Here is an 18,589-nt window from a genome sequence, read left to right on the forward strand (position 1 = left end):
TTTGATGTGTACGATTGGGACAAAGATGGGTCACATGACTTTATCGGTGGATTTAGAACGACTGTAAAGGATATGATGGGAGCATCAAAACAGGAGGTAAGTGATTTTGTTTCCAAGAGTATTATCCTAGATCACGACCCAGATCTATTTTAGCACAGCACAGGGTCCTCAGTCTTGGTAACAACACCTAGATATATCTTCAGTTCAAAAGTTTTAAAGGACTCAGACATTTGATCACTATTTCTCCACCTCTTGGCATGGGAGACTAAATGTCTTACACTTACAATGTATCATATTCAATTTGATGACATAGCCTAACCCTCAAGATCTAGGCTATGATTGTTAAGTACAGTTAAGGTTTCTGACATTCCACTGTAGTTCTCCACCTCTGGGCTGTTGTGGCCAAGTAGTTATAAGGTGCATGCTGTCTGACATTCTGTTACTTTCTCAGGTGCCTGCTGTCTGACATTCTGTTACTTTCTCAGGTGCCTGCTGTCTGACATTCTGTTACTTTCTCAGGTGCCTGCTGTCTGACATTCTGTTACTTTCTCAGGTGCCTGCTGTCTGACATTCTGTTACTTTCTCAGGTGCCTGCTGTCTGACATTCTGTTACTTTCTCAGGTGCCTGCTGTCTGACATTCTGTTACTTTCTCAGGTGCCTGCTGTCTGACATTCTGTTACTTTCTCAGGTGCCTGCTGTCTGACATTCTGTTACTTTCTCAGGTGCCTGCTGTCTGACATTCTGTTACTTTCTCAGTGCCTGCTGTCTGACATTCTGTTACTTTCTCAGGTGCCTGCTGTCTGACATTCTGTTACTTTCTCAGGTGCCTGCTGTCTGACATTCTGTTACTTTCTCAGGTGCCTGCTGTCTGACATTCTGTTACTTTCTCAGGTGCCTGCTGTCTGACATTCTGTTACTTTCTCAGGTGCCTGCTGTCTGACATTCTGTTACTTTCTCATGTGTCTGCTGTCTGACATTCTGTTACTTTCTCAGGTGTCTGCTGTCTGACATTCTGTTACTTTCTTAGGTGTCTGCTGTCTGACATTCTGTTATTTTCTCAGGTGCCTGCTGTCTGACATTCTGTTATTTTCTCATGTGCCTGCTGTCTGGCATTGTGTTACTTCCCCTTCTCCTCTAGTCCTTACAAACAGACTGACACCTGAACCTCTCTGTTATTATGTCGAGAGTACTTGTCTTAGATGTTTTTGTCTCTGGGTTTGTGTTTTCTCTCCATCAACAAAACTAGGCAGCCCTTAAATGGTCATAGATGTTTATATGTGTAAAAACAAAAGGAAAGCTCTGAGCGATATCTTTTAATAAGAAAGCAAATATTTTTAGGGGATATCTCAGGTCCAGTGATTTAATCCCTCATTTTGATAGCTATACCGGGTGTAATTGCTTTCCTTTAAAGATCAGAATTTTCTTAAAGATGCTGCAAATACTGATAGAGCATTTATGATACACACCATTTGAACAATTTTTAGTGTTTACTCATGTAAATATTCCGAATTTGCATATTACAGATATTGATTTGGACGTCATACGTTTTGGAGAAAACGACGTGAATTGCGCTCACAAAATAATGACGTAATGATACCTACCCGCAAGGGAGCTAACTCTGTAATATGCAAAGATGGAATATGTCTAATTAACACAAACATTTATAAAGTATAATTTATTTTGCTTTTTGTGGATACACTATCATTACTTCATTCCATATAGGGCATAGTGCCAGGGACTTTTTCTGGACGCAATAAATCATTTTTGATATTTTTATTTTGAAGTAAAATAAGAAGCTCAAACTTTCCAATGGTGTAAAGAAATTACCTTTCTTAACTGATGAAAAATTTGCTATTTCATCTGATCCTGTGATTGATAGAGAAAAACTACCATTCATTAGAATTGGATTGAAACATGGGATGAGACAGCTCTAAAGTGGTCAGTAGTTTGTGTTCATCAATCCAGTCCTGGTGTTTTCTGTCTGTCCTAGTCATTATTCCAATAGACAAGAAAATTTCTTTTTTTTATTGTCCTTGTTCTCTTTTCTTGGGATTAAGGCCAGTGCTTATAGAATGAATACCTTTTAGACTGGAGGAAGTCCTGTCAGGTCCCTTTATATATAATGAAAACAAACACTGCAAAGGATATATAGTAAATATGACATTTAATGTAAAAGTTTTTACATATATACCGGTATATCAAATCTTTGTCTTAGTAAAAATACAGAATATGATTTTGTGAAGTGATAAATCAGCTAGTGTCTACTTGTAATTAGTGACTTCATTTTACTACGTTAATCTTCAGACCATGGTAGTTGGGAATCCATTTACCCTGCACTAATTACATGCTGATTTCATAAAAAGTAATACATTGGTTGCTTCCCTTTACTACAAAATACATAGACAGGGATGGTCTTATTAGCGGGCATAGGTATAAACGTTTATCTCTCAGTATAATTAGATATAGGGAGTAGTTATTCAGTTATGGCTATTTAATAAAGAATCTTGGTAGAAGATGCACCTTTAAGGGTATAATTTACCAGTATTTACCAGGTAGTTAGAAATTAATGTAAGATTTTAGTGCCTGATGTATCTAAAACAATAATGGATATATAACAAGGAAAATATAGAGCTATCTTAGAATGGAATATGAGTAAAAATAAAATAAAAAACCCAAAATTTCTTCGATAGATTGGCAAATTGTGGACTCTTTGAGGTAGTCATGGGGTATATACAGTTTATTTACTTATATAAGATACATTTGTATATAAAAAAATATCAAAATCTAGGTGTTAAATCTAAAAACCTTTTATAAAGAACACATGAGTGATATTAAAAAATATAAGATAAAATATCTAAATCTAAGTTTTAAAGTTATATGTGCCGTAATTTTCATACTCACAAATGAAGAAGACGTTTTCATATTTATTCACCATCAAAAATTACCAATATTATGAGAATTGCAATACTTACAGTGCATATTAAATTTTAACAAGTACAAAATAAGAGCTAAATATGATTTGTGGCAGTACTGCAAACATTATATTTGCATTTCCAATGCAGTGAAATGAGACTCATTTCACTGCATTGGAAATGCAAATATAATGTTTGCATTATGAGTACATAATGTCAGACTATGAAGCCAGGTTTTGGTCTACAATTTGATTTCACATTTTTGCAGTGTTATTAGTAATAGTGAGTTGATTTCTGCAGGTTTGATTCCATTTAAACTTACATAAGGCATACAAAACAAGAACTTTACAGTACATACATTCTGTGTTATAGCTTATGTTTTTAAGACATCATACACTCTGTCCATTTGAATAATTTTGACAGCTTTATTCAACAAACCTGGTTGTTTTATTGGTGTTATGGCACATATAAATTTAATGCTAAAAACTTAATCTAAAAACATATTTATAAATGATTCATCAACTTGGTTTTAGGCCATATGTTTGGTTCCTTGAAATGTCACTTAAATTTCTGGAAATGTTACTGTAAAATAAATATACCTTGCATGGTTACTTGTATCGTCTCTATTGCCAGGTTGAAGTGATGTTACATTATTGTTCAGTTTGATTACATTGTACATGTATATGTATGTATATATATAAATACATGGCCTTTATAACAAGGGTTTACAATCTCTGTATAAATCTTAGCACTGTGCCCTTTCATAAATTGATAAAAGATAAGAAAAGAAAAATGAAAAAAACATATCCTGGAGAAATATTTCAATATGTAATACATTGGTGATTATTTGGCAATAAACACAAAACAAATAATATTTGAATTATATTAAAGATTCAGCACCTTACCAAGTGAGAACACTTTGTTAAATGGATTGTTTGTCCCATGTGTAGGATCACATTGGTAGATTAGCTTGCCTTATTTATCAGAGTAGATTTCATTACTACACAGTGTTATTTGGTCTTTGATGTTCTATCACAGAATGTATCCAAAAGTTCTGTTGAATGCGTTCACACTGTGTTCCATCCAAGATGTTGTCATGGTGATATGTATTACACCAGAACACATGTTATATAACATTCAATACTCACCCAATGTTTCATTTCATCATAAAAGTTCATGTCCATGATTAACTGATTAGTTTTTACTCCTTATATCACATGATCAATTTGTCGCTACAGTAGAAAAGCCCTTCTGCCATTGTACAAATCTTTGAACAGAGAGGCTTTAATTTTTTCCACCATTAAGGTTGTATGATGGATGTTAAATTCATTGTGGCAGCTGAATCCCTTGACCTTCCAATCTACCCAAAGACAGGTTTCATGGCCATCATGTTTTCGGTGACTGTTAGGGGGAGGTTGACGACACCTAGAAGAGCCTCACATGCCTCTTTAAGGTTCTCTATACAGGCGGTAAATGGCAGCAGTAGAATATAGAGCCAGGCAATGATGAAGGCGATGGGCCAGGCAAGGAACCACAGGATAAGGAACCAGATAAACGCCCATAACAATCCCGGACACAGAGCGCCACCATCAACACCAACATCAGCACCACCTTGACCTTCACCTAAACCCATTCTTCTCTCAGCTCCTCAGGTCTTATTAAAATGTTGTCGACTCTGGGAAAGGAAAAATGAAAACTGTTACAATTCTCTTTGATGGAAACAATTATATTCTATTTACTGAAATTCTAAGTCTCTTGTTTTTAATCCAAAATCTTAAAAAATTCTAAATTGCCTCATATGCAGTGCACTTTTGTTCTCCAACACATGGAAAAATATTGGTTACTGGTACTTAGTGTTCACACTTTCTGACAGTCTGATAGAATTAGAGACTCTGTGACAGGAAATTATTCTGACAGCATCCAGGTTGGATGAACTTTCTCTTCTACCTCTGTACATGTAGTCTTGAAGTCTGTTTGGAACATTGTACTTACAAATGAAAACTTTAAATGGATCAGTTGAATCACCAATCTTGAACTTGTTAAGATTGTCTGGTGATCAATTATAATTTGAAGTTCATGTACATTATATGTTGTGAATCTTGAAAAAAACTCATTCTAAAGAGTATTTCATCCCTTTGAGTCCGTTTGAGCTTAGATAACTAAATATTGTTCAGATGTTTGTCCAGCGCTCCAGATATTATGTATCCACATCACAATGATCAGGTCAATATACCTGGCTGGTCGTATTACTGTAAACCAACTCTCTTTTGATTTCCATTTAAGAACAAGTTGATGGCGATAATATATTTGTGGAACAATAATGGGACTCATACACACACCACTAGATACCTGTAAACGTTTGTGCTGGCCTATTGTTTCTATTGGCGATGAAATGACGTCAAATGCGGATATCTCGCTTTAACGTCATATCAGCAGGAAGATTGTAAAGAGTTACCTGCAATCACCACTGGAGATACTAGTGCTACACAAACATTGTCCGGTATCACAGGGTATGTGAATTAGTAACATCGTCAGCCTTTTAAAGGAACTTGTAAGTGATGTAAATAATGTGGAAATCAACTTTTGTGAAAGTTTGTTTTGTAGCATTTTTTCTACATATCTCTTTCACAAGCTTTATAAATATAAAGCTTTGTGATTTGGTTCCTGATAGCAAGAAAAGGTGATCATATTAGTACTGCATAGTTTGTGCTCATCAATTCCACTCCTGGTTTTCTCTGTATGTCCTAGTGATAACCCAATACACAAGAAATGTTTATTTTCAGTGTCCTTGTTTTCCCTTCTTGTGATTAAGGCCAGTGCTGTTTATAGATTGAATGCCCTTTAGACTGGAGGAATTCCTGTCAGGTTCCATTATACATAATAAAAACAAACACTGCAAAGGTTATACTAAATATGGCATTTAATGAAAAAGATTCAAAATATATATAGAGACATGTATCAGATCTTTGTCTTAGAAAAATACAGAATATGACTTTGTGAAATATTAATCAATTAGTGTCTACTTGTAATTAGTGACTTCATTTACTATGTGACTCACCAGATCATGGTAGTTGGGAATCCATTTACCCTGCACTAATTACATGTTGATGTGATGAAAAGTAATACATTGATTGTTTCCCTTCATTACAAAATACATTGATGGTCTTACTATAGGGCTTGGGTTAACTTTTATTGCCAATATAATATGTTACAGGGAATACTGATTCAGTTATGCTATTGAAAAAGAATCTCAGTAGAAGATGTGTCTTTTTAGTGCATAATTTGTAAGTATAATTACTTATTTGGAAATTTAGAGCAGATTTTAATGCCAACTTTTGAGTTATCCATAGCCAAAACAATAGTGGATAAACAGCATGGGGAAAAAGGAGCTGTCTTAGGATGGAATATGGGTAGAAATAAACAGAACTGTCTTTAATAGATTGGCAAATTATAGACTCTTTGAGGTAGTCTTGGGGTTATTTACACTATAGCGTATTTACTTATTAAAGATGCTCCACCGCTGACAAATGGTATTTTATCACTTTCAAGAACAGGAGCAGACAATTTAGTATTTTTCTTCAGTTACAAAAGTGACTTACTTTACACCATTACCAATATTGAAAAGTTTGAGCTTTTAATTTTACTTTAAGTTAAAAATATAAAAAATAATTCATTGCATTCCGAAAAAATTCCACAGCACTGTATCGTATATGAAATGAAGTACTGATTTGGCATGCACCAAAGGCAAAATTAATTATTTTATATTATTTTTTGTGTTACTTAGACATATATATATGAACAAATAAACACCAATTATTTCTCAAATGATGAATATCATTTATGCTCTGTTGGCGGTGGAGCATCTTTCAAGATATATGATAAAACATCAAAATCTAGATGTTAAAGCTAAAAACCTATTACAAAGAACACATGAATGAAAGTAAAGATATATGATAAAACATTAAAATCTAAGATATATGATAAAACATTAAAATCTAGATGTTAAAGCTAAAAACCTATTATAAAGAACATATTTGTAAATGAGTCATCAACCTGTTCATAAAGCCATATGTTTGGTTCCTTGAAATGACACTTAAATTTGTGGAAATCTTTCTTCAAATAAAGTAAACAAAGCTGTTAAGGCCACTGGCATGGTTACTTGGATCATGAAAGAAACATACCATATTCCACCTAATAAGCACTCCAATCCATATACATGTACATAATGTATGTCCCCCTCCCCCTTTTATAGGCCTTATTTCACTTACCTCAAATTAAATGCTGACAGAAAATATGAAAACTGTGTAGGTTTCTTCATTGATGTCTTTTACAAAATGCTTTATGGTTAACTTTGTGCAGTGATTTAATGAAAGGCTAGTCCAAATTTGGTTCTGTTAAGTGACCCTTATTTATTAAATTTTTTAAGGGCAATGGGCGCTTATTGGGTCAAATACGTTACCTGGCTTTTAGGGCCACTTGCATGGTTACTTGTATGGTCTTTATTTCCAGGTTGATGTAATGTTACTTTGTTGTTCAATTTGAATACATTGTACATGAATATGTCGGTATACAAGACATTTCTCACCAGGTTTGATAATCTCTATATAAATCTAAGCACTTTACCCTTTCATAAATGAGAAAAAATAAGAAAAGTAAAATGAAAAAATATATCATGGAAAAATATTTCAATATTGAAGGCATTGGTTATTATTTGGCAATAAACACAAAACAAATAACATTTGAATTATATTAAAGATTCAGCACCTTACCAAGTGAGAACACTTTGTTAAATGGATTGTATGTCCCATGTGTAGGATCACATTGGTATATTAGCTTGCCTTATTTATCAGAGTAGATTTAATTACTACACAGTGTTATTTGGTCTTTGATGTTCTATCACAGAATGTATCCAAAAGTTCTGTTGAAAGCGTTCACACTGTGTTCCATCCAAGATGTTGTCATGGTGATATGTATTACACCAGAACACATGTTATTTAACATTCAATACTCGCCCAATGTTTCATTTCATCATAAAAGTTCATGTCCATGATTAACTGATTAGTTTTACTCCTTATATCACATGATCAATTTGTCGCTACAGTAGAAAATCCCTTCTGCCATTGTACAAATCTTTGAACAGAGAGGCTTTAATTTTTTCCATCATTAAGGTTGTACGATGGATGTTAAATTCATTGTGGCAGCTGAATCCCTTGACCTTCCAATCTAACCACAGAGAGGTTTCATAGCAATCATGTTTTCGGTGACTGTAAGAGGGAGGTTGACGACACCTAGAAGAGCCTCACATACCCCCTTAAGGTTCTCTATACAGACAGTGAATGGCAACAGAAGGATGTAGAGCCAGGCAATGAAGAAGGCGATGGGCCAGGCAAGGAACCACAGGATAAGGAACCAGATAAACGCCCACAACAATCCTGGACACAGACCACCACCATCAGCACCACCCTGACCTTCACCTTGACCTTCACCTAAACCCATTCTTCTCCCAGCTCTTTAGGTCTTTTAAAAGTTGATGACTCTGGAGAAGGAAAAATGAAAACTATTACCATTCTCATTTATGGAAACAAATAGTTCTTATTCACTGAATTGTTTGGTTTCATGCTTTTAACCCACACACTTATAAATTATAGATAATTTCATATCTGCATGACATCTTGTAAGCTGTCCCCATTTGTTCTCCAACACATTAAAAATTATTGGTTACTAAAAAGCTTCAATACTTTCTGACAGCCTTCCAGGGTTAGAGTCTAACCTAACAGCATTGGGGTCTGGAACTTTCTCCTCAATTTTGGAAATCTGTAGGGAAAACATATTTTACTCTAAATTAAAACCTTTCTGAAGATCAGTTGAATCTTGAACTCCTTTAGATTATCTAATGATCAATTTTAATGGGAATAATTCACGTACCAGGTTATACGTATCATTGTTTCTATTGGTGACAGAATGACGTCAAAAGATGATATCCAGCGCTAACGTCATTTCAGTGGGAAGATTACAAAAAGTTACGTTCCATTACCACTGGAGATACTAGTCCCACACAAACAAGTGTCACATGAATTAGACCCATTTGAAGTACATGTACATTGTATGTTGTAAGTCTTGACAAAATTTCTTGCTAAATAATTCCTCCATTTGGCTCAGTTTTCTCAGATAACTAAATATTGTTGGATGTTTGTTTAGTACTTGAGATATTTTGTATCCACATTACAGTGACAGGCTTGGCTGGTCGTATGACCTGTAAACCAACTCTCTTTTGAGGTTATCATTTCCATTTTTGTGGGGTAATTCATTTGTGGAATAAGAGTTGACCACCTTTCAATTTAAATGAGATAAATAATTATAATGCAGATGCAAACTTTGTAAATTCATTTTGATCACAAACTTTTTTGTATGTTTCTTTAGCAAGGTTTGTGAATACAGTATATATATAAAGCTTCGTGATTAAGAGAAGGTAGATTTCTTGCAGGATTGGATTCCATTAAGAATGAAACGGTATGATACCATACCGGTGTAGCATGGTATTTCAACAATACTGATACTTTTGAAGAAATAAATTGGTTGTCTAGCATAATACATATGGATTTCATTTGCTTTGATATTGTAATTTTATAAGAAAATATACAAGTCATTGTGCATACAATGGATGTTTCTTTATAAAACAGAATTGCAAGAATTTTAAAGGTCATGTTTTTACACACAGTGTGTGTCCTTTTCATTTTGTCACTTTTGCATGTGGATTTTCTTTTAAAAAAATCATGTGTTTATTTTTTTCAAATTCTGTTAAGAATATCAGTACCTTTAAAAACAGGTATATACTGGTAATTTTTTAAGCGAGTAACAATACTAAATTGGTACCAAGCACCGGTATCCAACCCTCATTGCATACTGAAAAAATGATGTGTTTAATAGCATCTTTTGTACAAATTGTTTCTTTAGCAAAATTTGTAAATACATGTATAACGCTTCGTGATCAGGTTCCCGATAGCTAACTATTGATGAAATAATATTGAAACAAAAATGGTTTATTTCGAGTACCTTAACCTAGTGCATTTTTTATGATACAATGTTATTTCAAGGTTGTATTGGATAAAGTTGGCATTTATTATGACAGGTGACAGTCGTAGAAATACTTCACACACTAGACTGAATTACTTTGTTTAGGTTAGTTGTATAGTAACACCTTGTTTGTTAGAACACTTTTGTTTTGTGGAAAAAATATGATATTTTGATTATGATGTACAGGTATTTGATTTTATTTTGAATTCATGAATATTTCTGTAAGTCTTTGTTATATATTCTCTAAGTCTTTGTTATGTATTTTTAAGAGGTTCAAAGTTGTTTCTCATGTGTATTTTTGTAGGTGATATGTTTGCCTATCTTGTGTTTCACCACTACAAGTACATTATATGGTTGGTACTTATGTAGGCCCAGACGTACACTTAACAACGTCCCTGTCGTAAATGTCCTGATTAAGGTGACAGTCGACTCAGGTAATCTGGGTAAAGGAATATTAGCAATGTTTAATACCCATTAGTTTTAGATAAAGATAAATTGGTTGACAGATTTTTCAGGTTTGAAGTTAAAGTTAAATTCCATCATATACTCTTCATAGTCTAATTAGAACTACACAGATCCCATTAGACATACTATACAAGTTTGTGTAAGACCTCTTCATATCCATCTTTGATTTAGACCCCATTGGATGCAAATTAGAGTTAAACATTTTCATATGTAAAACAGAGTTGGACTTCGTCATATGTTGGACAACTAATATTTTAATTAGCATTGGCAGACATATCTATAATCTTGATATTTTTCTCAGAAATAGTTGAGTAGTTTAAAATGGATTATCTTTAATGTTGGATTGAGTAATGACTGAAACAGACATTTCCTTATATCTTTATGCCCTAGAATCCCTATTAGTCTGAGGATACATGCTAATCGTTTAATATTAGCCACATTAGCGGTGTCTCCAGAGCTATAGATTTACTGTGTACAGTGGGGTCTACTGCAGATCTGGACTTACTTATGAATAACAGGCTAACATCCATAATGCCCAGATCATGTACGCGGTAAATAAAAACAAAACAATCCTTATCATAAATAATTTATTGTTGTAAAAAATGTCATATAATAGCACTTTTTTGGGAGACATCATGCCTGTAAACCTCCTTCATTAATTGAAGCTTTGAATAAAATTAAAATGTTCAAATCCCAACACCTTTATTGCTTTGGAGTTTGTGTCTTTCCATAGAACAGGCTAAACTTTATGTTGCATAACTTTGAATCCAGTCTCTGGCCTTTTCTTCCTTTCCCATTGTTTTTGTGTTGTTTGCTGTATATTAAGTTGTGTAGTTGGGTAGAGATACATGTGATTAAGTCATTAAGTCCTGTTCATTATCACAGACCTTTAATAAGATGTTAGATACAAGCACTTCCTTAAACAATTGAGAATTGTTTTAGTAAAGGACCTTGAGGTGGATCCGGAATGATATGCACAATGTGTATAACACTATTAACAATGAGGCTTGCTTACATCAGCCAAACAGGAAGTACGGACAGTTCATCTCAAGTGATTCAAAGTTATGCTGTGCATGTTGTTAAAAAGCAAAATTGTTGGAAGAAAAGTTCCATTTTGTACAGTTCCAGTCCTTGGCTTTTGCACATCATGAAGACAAAACAAATAATTAAATCAAATGATTTTTTCTGACTGGTTATTAATTTCATCAGATTTCCGTTTGTAAACGGTTTGTAAAGTAAATACAACCGTATGTATTTTCTTATGGAAAACTGTTTTGGGGTGAAGTTCTGAATTGGTTGCATTTATAAACATGTATAGTAATTACTATTGTCACTAAACCCCTAAAGTCTGAATTGTATCTATCCACCACATAGGGGTTTCATGGCGATCATGTTCTCCGCACATGTCAGTGGTAACTTAACGACCCCGAGCAAAGCTTCACAAACTCCCGTCAGAGCATCAATACAGGCAGAAAATGGCAGCAGGAAGATATATAACCATGCTACAAAAAATGCTATAGGCCATCCCAGGAACCAGAGTATAAGAAACCACAAAATCCCCCATAGTATGCCTGGGCACAGGTCCCCTTTTCCTTTTCCTTGACCTTGGCCCTCTCCTTGACCTTCACCTAAACCCATTTCTGTTACTTAGCAACGTCAATTCTATGATATCTGAAAAGAAAAAGAGAGAAATCAACAGTTAAAAAACGCTAATATCATGAAAATGTATCTATACACGTGTAAGGTTCAAAGTATATTTATATTTAACAGACAAGAAATTGACAAACCAAACAAAAAATGGAAATAATTTTAAAGTTAATATTCAAATATTTACTACAAACTTTTTTTATTTGCAAAGACAAATCAAATATTAGTATATATACATGTAGATCTGTTAATTATAGAGACTTATGTACTTGTGTTTACAAGAACAGTCTTCAGTCGTCAGTAGCTATATAAAATCTTTTGATTGACGTACATATATGGGATGTCGCATGTCAGATGTGTCTTCATATTTAAATCTAACTAGGCTATCACCGTTGCTTGGAAACTGTAAACAACATTGAGGGTAAGAATCAATCAAGCATCACTAGAGATTTTATCGTACTGTTTATGGTTTGTTTGCTGTGACACAATCATGTTCTCAATTGAAGGGCTCACATATTGATTACAACTAGTGTGCATTTTGGTACAGGTGATTTGATGTACCTCAAGATTACATTTGTTGATTTGATCTGTGATTTAATTAGCACTGTTATCACCTCTCTCAAACATCCACCCCCACCACCCTTAACTCACCCTCTTTGATAAAGTTATCAGATGGTATCTTGTTGTCCTAGAAGAGAGAAGTGAATAGAGCTGACACTATCGGTTTCCTAAGTGAGTTGTAGGTTCCTTCACTTATCAACTGGATATCAGAGAGTTTCCAAGGCTGGTTAACAGTAATAAACCTACAGAACCAAATTATGCTCAGAAGCTGTTGTGATTGTCATCAACTTTTGATGCTGTCTTCCATATGGTGCAACTTTTTTGCCTTCACCAAGACTTTTCTATCTCGGTGTCTATTTAAACATTAATAACTAAATTGACCTGAATTCCTGATGTTGTATGAAGTATCTTGCCTTCTGCTATGTTTACACAAACAGTAAGCCCATTTTTGTGTTGACCAGAGTCTGTACACAAATCACAATGCTGTAAGATGGCGTGAGTTTGTATACTAATATAACCATGGCAGGTAACAAACATCTGATGAATATTGATAAACAGCTCCACCATTAGGTGTCTACAGGTAAACTACAGGTATAAGCCTGAATATTGCTATGTCAGAATAACAGGTGGATAGCAGTCATTAAATCTATATCTGAATAGAAATTTGTTTAAAATGAAATTTACCTGTTTGGAATGAAATCTGTTTCCAATAGAAGATTCCCTAATTTTCAAATGGAATTGAATATTTGAAGTTTTAACATTAGGCCATTAGGCATGTTATGCCCCATTTATTTGGTGTGTGTTTGGGTCCTACCACCAGTAGTGGTGGAGGGATGGTGTTTATAAAACCTAATCAGTATCTGTGGAAACTATGTTATTCAGAAATGTAGAAAGTTTTGTATTTTTTCATCAAAGGCAAACAAGTTAATGTTTTTCGATAGATATCAAAATTGATTTTCAATTTTACGTGGACCATTGACTCAAATATTATTGGAAAGGACAATCGATACATTATTTTATTTTTATTATGAGACATACTCGTTTGTACACATTTATGAATCTAAAATTCCATAAAAAGTGTTTCCATCTCCAGTACTAACCAACATCCCTATATCATGCATTCATGCTGTCAACCTTCATCCCCCACTAAATCCAATGATCCTTCACACAAGGAATTCATGTTTTTGAATTAACAAGCATTTGATTTATCATTACGCTTTCTATTTGAAAATGTGAATGTACTTGAATTATCAAATAATAATAGATTATGTGATTCAAGATAAATTCAAAACATTTCACCTTTAAAATTAATTGGTTATGGAATTGAATAACTATGCCTGATAAATTAAGGCTATTTTCATTGATGTTTACATCCTCTATTCTGTACTTTACAAATGCATTAGAAATATTCTGTACCTATGACGTATTTCTTGAGATCATTTTCTGCTGTGAGAAGCAATAAAAGTTTGCTATAGAAATGTTTACTAAAACATGAAAAGGATATTGACAATGCTGTGAATTTCTATACACCCTAGCTTACCTGGAGGTCATGGGTAGAGTTGTACCTGTCTAACACTTAACGCCTTTTATACCACCCGATCACCTTTAGATCTATTGGCAGAAAAAAACATCCCAAGTATGAAAAATTTATAGTTTTACACATTTGCATTTTTAAAGGATTGTTGGTATTTCAGGATGTTTTCTTGTTAAGGTGATTGTTAATCATCTGGTTCAATCAAGTGATTGCCTGCTCGGCAAAAAATAGCTGAAACCTATAGTTATGTCAGAACACTGTTGTCATGTATATCATGGTTCTCTGAGGATGTTACCGATCTGCTATTAATGTTAGCATTCATATTCATATTGGTTTGCAATGCCACAAATTAAGATAAAAAAATAAAGGATTTAAAATTACCACATGAGAACATAACAATTAAAATGTCATAATTGCATCATTTAACCAGGATTTCCTCCTGGAGGACATCCTGTGTCACATTATAGTGCTATCACTGAATACATTTCACTAATATACCGACGGTACTAATTTTTATTTGGAAACAAATAAAGACAGGCAGTATGTACAAACATTTACATGCTTTATCTTGTGTCCATTAAAAGTCTGGCTGTTCTAACTATATTTACTTTATGACATTGTTTTAGGAGACTAATAAGCTGTATAAAAACAGAATATTTGATTTAGTTTGTCCATGGTCAAACCTAGTAAGGTGATCTAACAGTGATGTGGAGAAGAAGAGTACTTAACAATGGATAGTATATCCTTTGTATAGGGGAGAATTTTTTAGAATAAAATTGAATTGACCTAGAACGTTCATTGATTAAACAGTGAGGAGGGAGGGGGCAATATTCTTTCAAAAGTTTCTTTACTGTTTGTATTGCCATCAGAAGTGATGCATCTGTATTGTAAACTGGCCAAATTAAGGTTAAGCTCAATCTGAATGTGGTCTGCTTCATTCTTTTCTGATTTCTTTTCTTTGTTGTACATGAATAAGACTGTGCCTGGAACTTTTCAATAATTGGAAATGTGGTCATTTGCTGACCTCTGCTGTTTTAATTGTGCATTACACTCTTAGCTGTTATTCAGGGTATAATGGGGTGGTCCTTTCAGTTGTTGTTAGGTAGTCACTAGCTACTTTAACATTGTACTAACATATTACAACAGTTTGCTCTTCTGATGAGGAAACACACTGGTGAGTAACAAGACGCCTTGACTTCATTCAGTTCCTGATGGGTATGATGAGTGTATCGTACTTCAGTCATCTCTCTAGTGATATATACAAGTACTGATAAGTGTCAAGGTTCTCATTCACCAAGATTTCTATCATCACATATCAAATTGAACTTCCTCCAGCTATGAAGAATTGCCAGTTAATGTATTGTGTGAGATGAAATACATCCACAGGCTATTTTGTATTGGGTTGACTTGCATTGTTATATATAATTCTATAGAGTTGATAATATCACTTAAAATGTTTAAATGTGACAGTAATAACTAATTGCAGAAAAGGATTTAAGCATGTCTATGAAGTTAGAAATAATGCATCATAGCAGTCAAACATATTGTTTGGGATGTTATGAATAACAATATAACTGCAATCTTCATATTCATTTCAAACATAAACAGGGGTGTATGTAGTCATAAAGCAGAAATGTATGTGGGTGTATGTGTACCCTAGTAGTATGAGGAATGTTATCAATGCCAGCCACAGACTGACCACATGTATAATCCATGTCTCTCTATTAAAGTTATTTTCCACTATAATTGGTTATTATAATGCGTTATTATGAAGATAGTTAGGCATATTATCAGCTATTTGGTGACGGTCATCCTCCATAAATAGTAGGTACATTATAATATCACAGAAATCATATCCCATTAGTCTATAGCATGTCTCCTACAACTGGTAAACTAAGTGGTCTCCATAGCAACAGTTAGGGCAGATAGAATGAAACATTCTTTACAGCACATTTATGATATGTGGAGCATGATGTACTGTCTGTAAATGTAGGTTTGAATGAAGTTTCCATGCATCACTCTACAATATAGCAAGTGTCCAAAGTTTTAATCTTTCAGGAATGAAAAGCTCTTTTGTGTATAATATATGAATTTTCCATCAGTTTTGAACCTATATGCCCTGATGATTGGTCATGGTGCCTGTGTATCATAGCCTATCAGGATTTACTTTGTATAGAACTTTGAAGATTGTATGCGGTATCCTACAGAATATATATTTGTAGAATACTATACCTTATACATGCAAAAACGTTTTATACCATTGCAGTTTTTCCAACAAGAACTGAAAGACTTGCTTTAACATTTAGAAATTTTGTAAGGATCTGAAATCTATATTACTTGATGATCTCATATTTAAGTTTATAGATGTAAATTAGAAGCTCAATAGGTTATAGATTATACTTGTATTACCACTCCATCTGTTACTGTATACAGCAGGAAGCAGGTATTGTGATGGGTTTGTGTGAGATGGAGTAGCTCTAGCTACCATGTAGTTATATCTAGCCCCCAGATCTGTACAAGTACCCAGCTGTTACTACATTTACAAACACCGTATTTATTCTATCAAATGCCCACAAAATTACACACAGCCAAAATTATTTTGTGAAAATTGAGCCCAGACGATCATGTGAAGATCAGAAATCTGAAACTTTCTCCGGGGAAAAAGTGAACTTATTTCAGGACAATAATGCATGCTGTATGTTTTCTGCTTCATTGACTTTATCTTACTGTTACATACCATTACTTAGGAGGAGTTCAGGAGGATAGAGTTCGCATTTAAAATGAGAGTCAGTCATTTCAAGTCCATGTTTCTCATAAAATGATTATGTTATATGTTACAAAGTAACATTATTCTGCACATTATTGCTGTCCATATGATTATGAGTTTTACATCTATCTTCACAAATGAATTAAAATTATAAAGAGTAAATGATGTTTTCTTAACACTGTCTGGTAATCTGCAGGTTTTTATCTGTATCACATTAAGTTATTGTCAGTCACAGTCATTATCACTAGGTCTGGTATAATTTTCCATTCAATATTTCATACTAGTGTCGTCGGTCACAGTTAGCATCTCACGGAGAGTGAACAGCAGCAGGTAAAAATAATCAATGATTTACAAATATAGATTATCAATGTCTTACCTGCTTAAAGCCTTGGTTTGGAACCATGCATACAAATGATATCACTTCAGCTGCTTCTTACACCAAAAACCTTTGCTACGGTTCTAGCTCCACCTGATATGGTGTTAGCTATAGTCACCCTGGTAGTGGTCTGAGTCGGGTAGATCTCCACTCTATATAACTACAGATCTAAAATGGTAGCTCGCCTTTGAGAATCTGCAATGGGGTGGCTACAACTTTCTATGCTACAAACTTTAATATTATTTAAGCATCAGTGGAGAGTTATTGACAGGACAGCAAAACCGACGGACCAGTGAGTTATGGGGATACATTGACGCGGGCGGGTCCTCCGGCAGTCGTCATGGCATCAATAAATAGTAAACAATGATACCTACCTTACCTGTAGTCCAACGATATCACTGTCCTCCTTCAAGTATATCAAACCCTGTACGCAACCTTCTCTACTGTAAAGAATCTGGTGAGATAGTCACGCCAGTACTGTAAAGCCGAGTACCGCCACGCCCAAATGTCACTATACACACCAAGTCACTATACTGTAATAAACACACAAATGTGGGAAATTTGGTGTAGTGTGTAAATAGAGCTGACCTGGTTATAGTGTATACACGTGTATACCATACACCCCCTCCCTAAATATTTATATAGCTAGTGGCCAGTCTGCTAGCCAGTGGTCAGCCCTAAAGTCAATACTTAACTGGACCTTTAGTTCAGCAAAAGTAACTACAAGTCTTACAATATCCACTTACACATATAAGAATTTATTTAGTGCCAATAATATTGTTGTTCAGTCATCCATTCATCAAAGGTGTTGATTTTTACAAGACTTGTTAAACCCTTTGGTTAACATGATTAAACTTCACAGCAGCTAAAATTTGACTGTTTGTTATTAGCCTTAACTCAATCTTGTTGCAGTTGAATAAAGATGCAGATTTAATGATTGACAGTGTGGTCGAATATTTTGAAGTCTTTTATAATTTGACCTTTAAGTTCTAGCTAACTGCTTTTCATGTAATTTAAATTACTTTAAGTTCGATTCTTTCAATATGTTTTTGGCTTGTAATTTCCATTGTTTGTCAGATAATGGCTATTATAATCTCAATTAAATACTAAATATTTGATTCGCTCTAGGTGTATTATATAATAAGAACTGCATGACCTTTTAATCAGCGCATATGTAAGAAACTAACTTTTTTATCCCTACTACAGATTTTTTGTAGGATATATACTTATAATATATTTAACTTAAATTGAT

General features: G+C 34.1%; 1 protein-coding gene and 2 long non-coding RNA genes across 3 annotated transcripts in view; 1 reads left to right on the forward strand and 2 right to left on the reverse strand.

Moving 5' to 3' along the window:
• LOC138315985 (copine-3-like) overlaps positions 1 to 18,589 on the forward strand; it is a 73,447-nt gene that overhangs the window by 26,455 nt on the left and 28,403 nt on the right. The window contains exon 8 of the mRNA XM_069257435.1: positions 1 to 96. Coding sequence (XP_069113536.1) covers positions 1 to 96 — 96 coding nt within the window. The remainder of the gene's footprint in view (positions 97 to 18,589) is intronic.
• LOC138315986 (uncharacterized) lies at positions 5,814 to 18,063 on the reverse strand. The gene is made up of 2 exons (XR_011207570.1): positions 17,712 to 18,063; positions 5,814 to 8,449 (listed from the first exon to the last, which is right to left on the reverse strand). It is a non-coding gene; the product is annotated as an uncharacterized lncRNA (long non-coding RNA).
• Positions 11,026 to 17,696, reverse strand: LOC138315987 (uncharacterized). Its single transcript, XR_011207571.1, has 2 exons — positions 17,338 to 17,696; positions 11,026 to 12,123 (listed from the first exon to the last, which is right to left on the reverse strand). It is a non-coding gene; the product is annotated as an uncharacterized lncRNA (long non-coding RNA).

The sequence above is a fragment of the Argopecten irradians genome, chromosome 2, assembly GCF_041381155.1.
Source record: "Argopecten irradians isolate NY chromosome 2, Ai_NY, whole genome shotgun sequence".
NCBI classification, from domain to species: domain Eukaryota; kingdom Metazoa; phylum Mollusca; class Bivalvia; order Pectinida; family Pectinidae; genus Argopecten; species Argopecten irradians.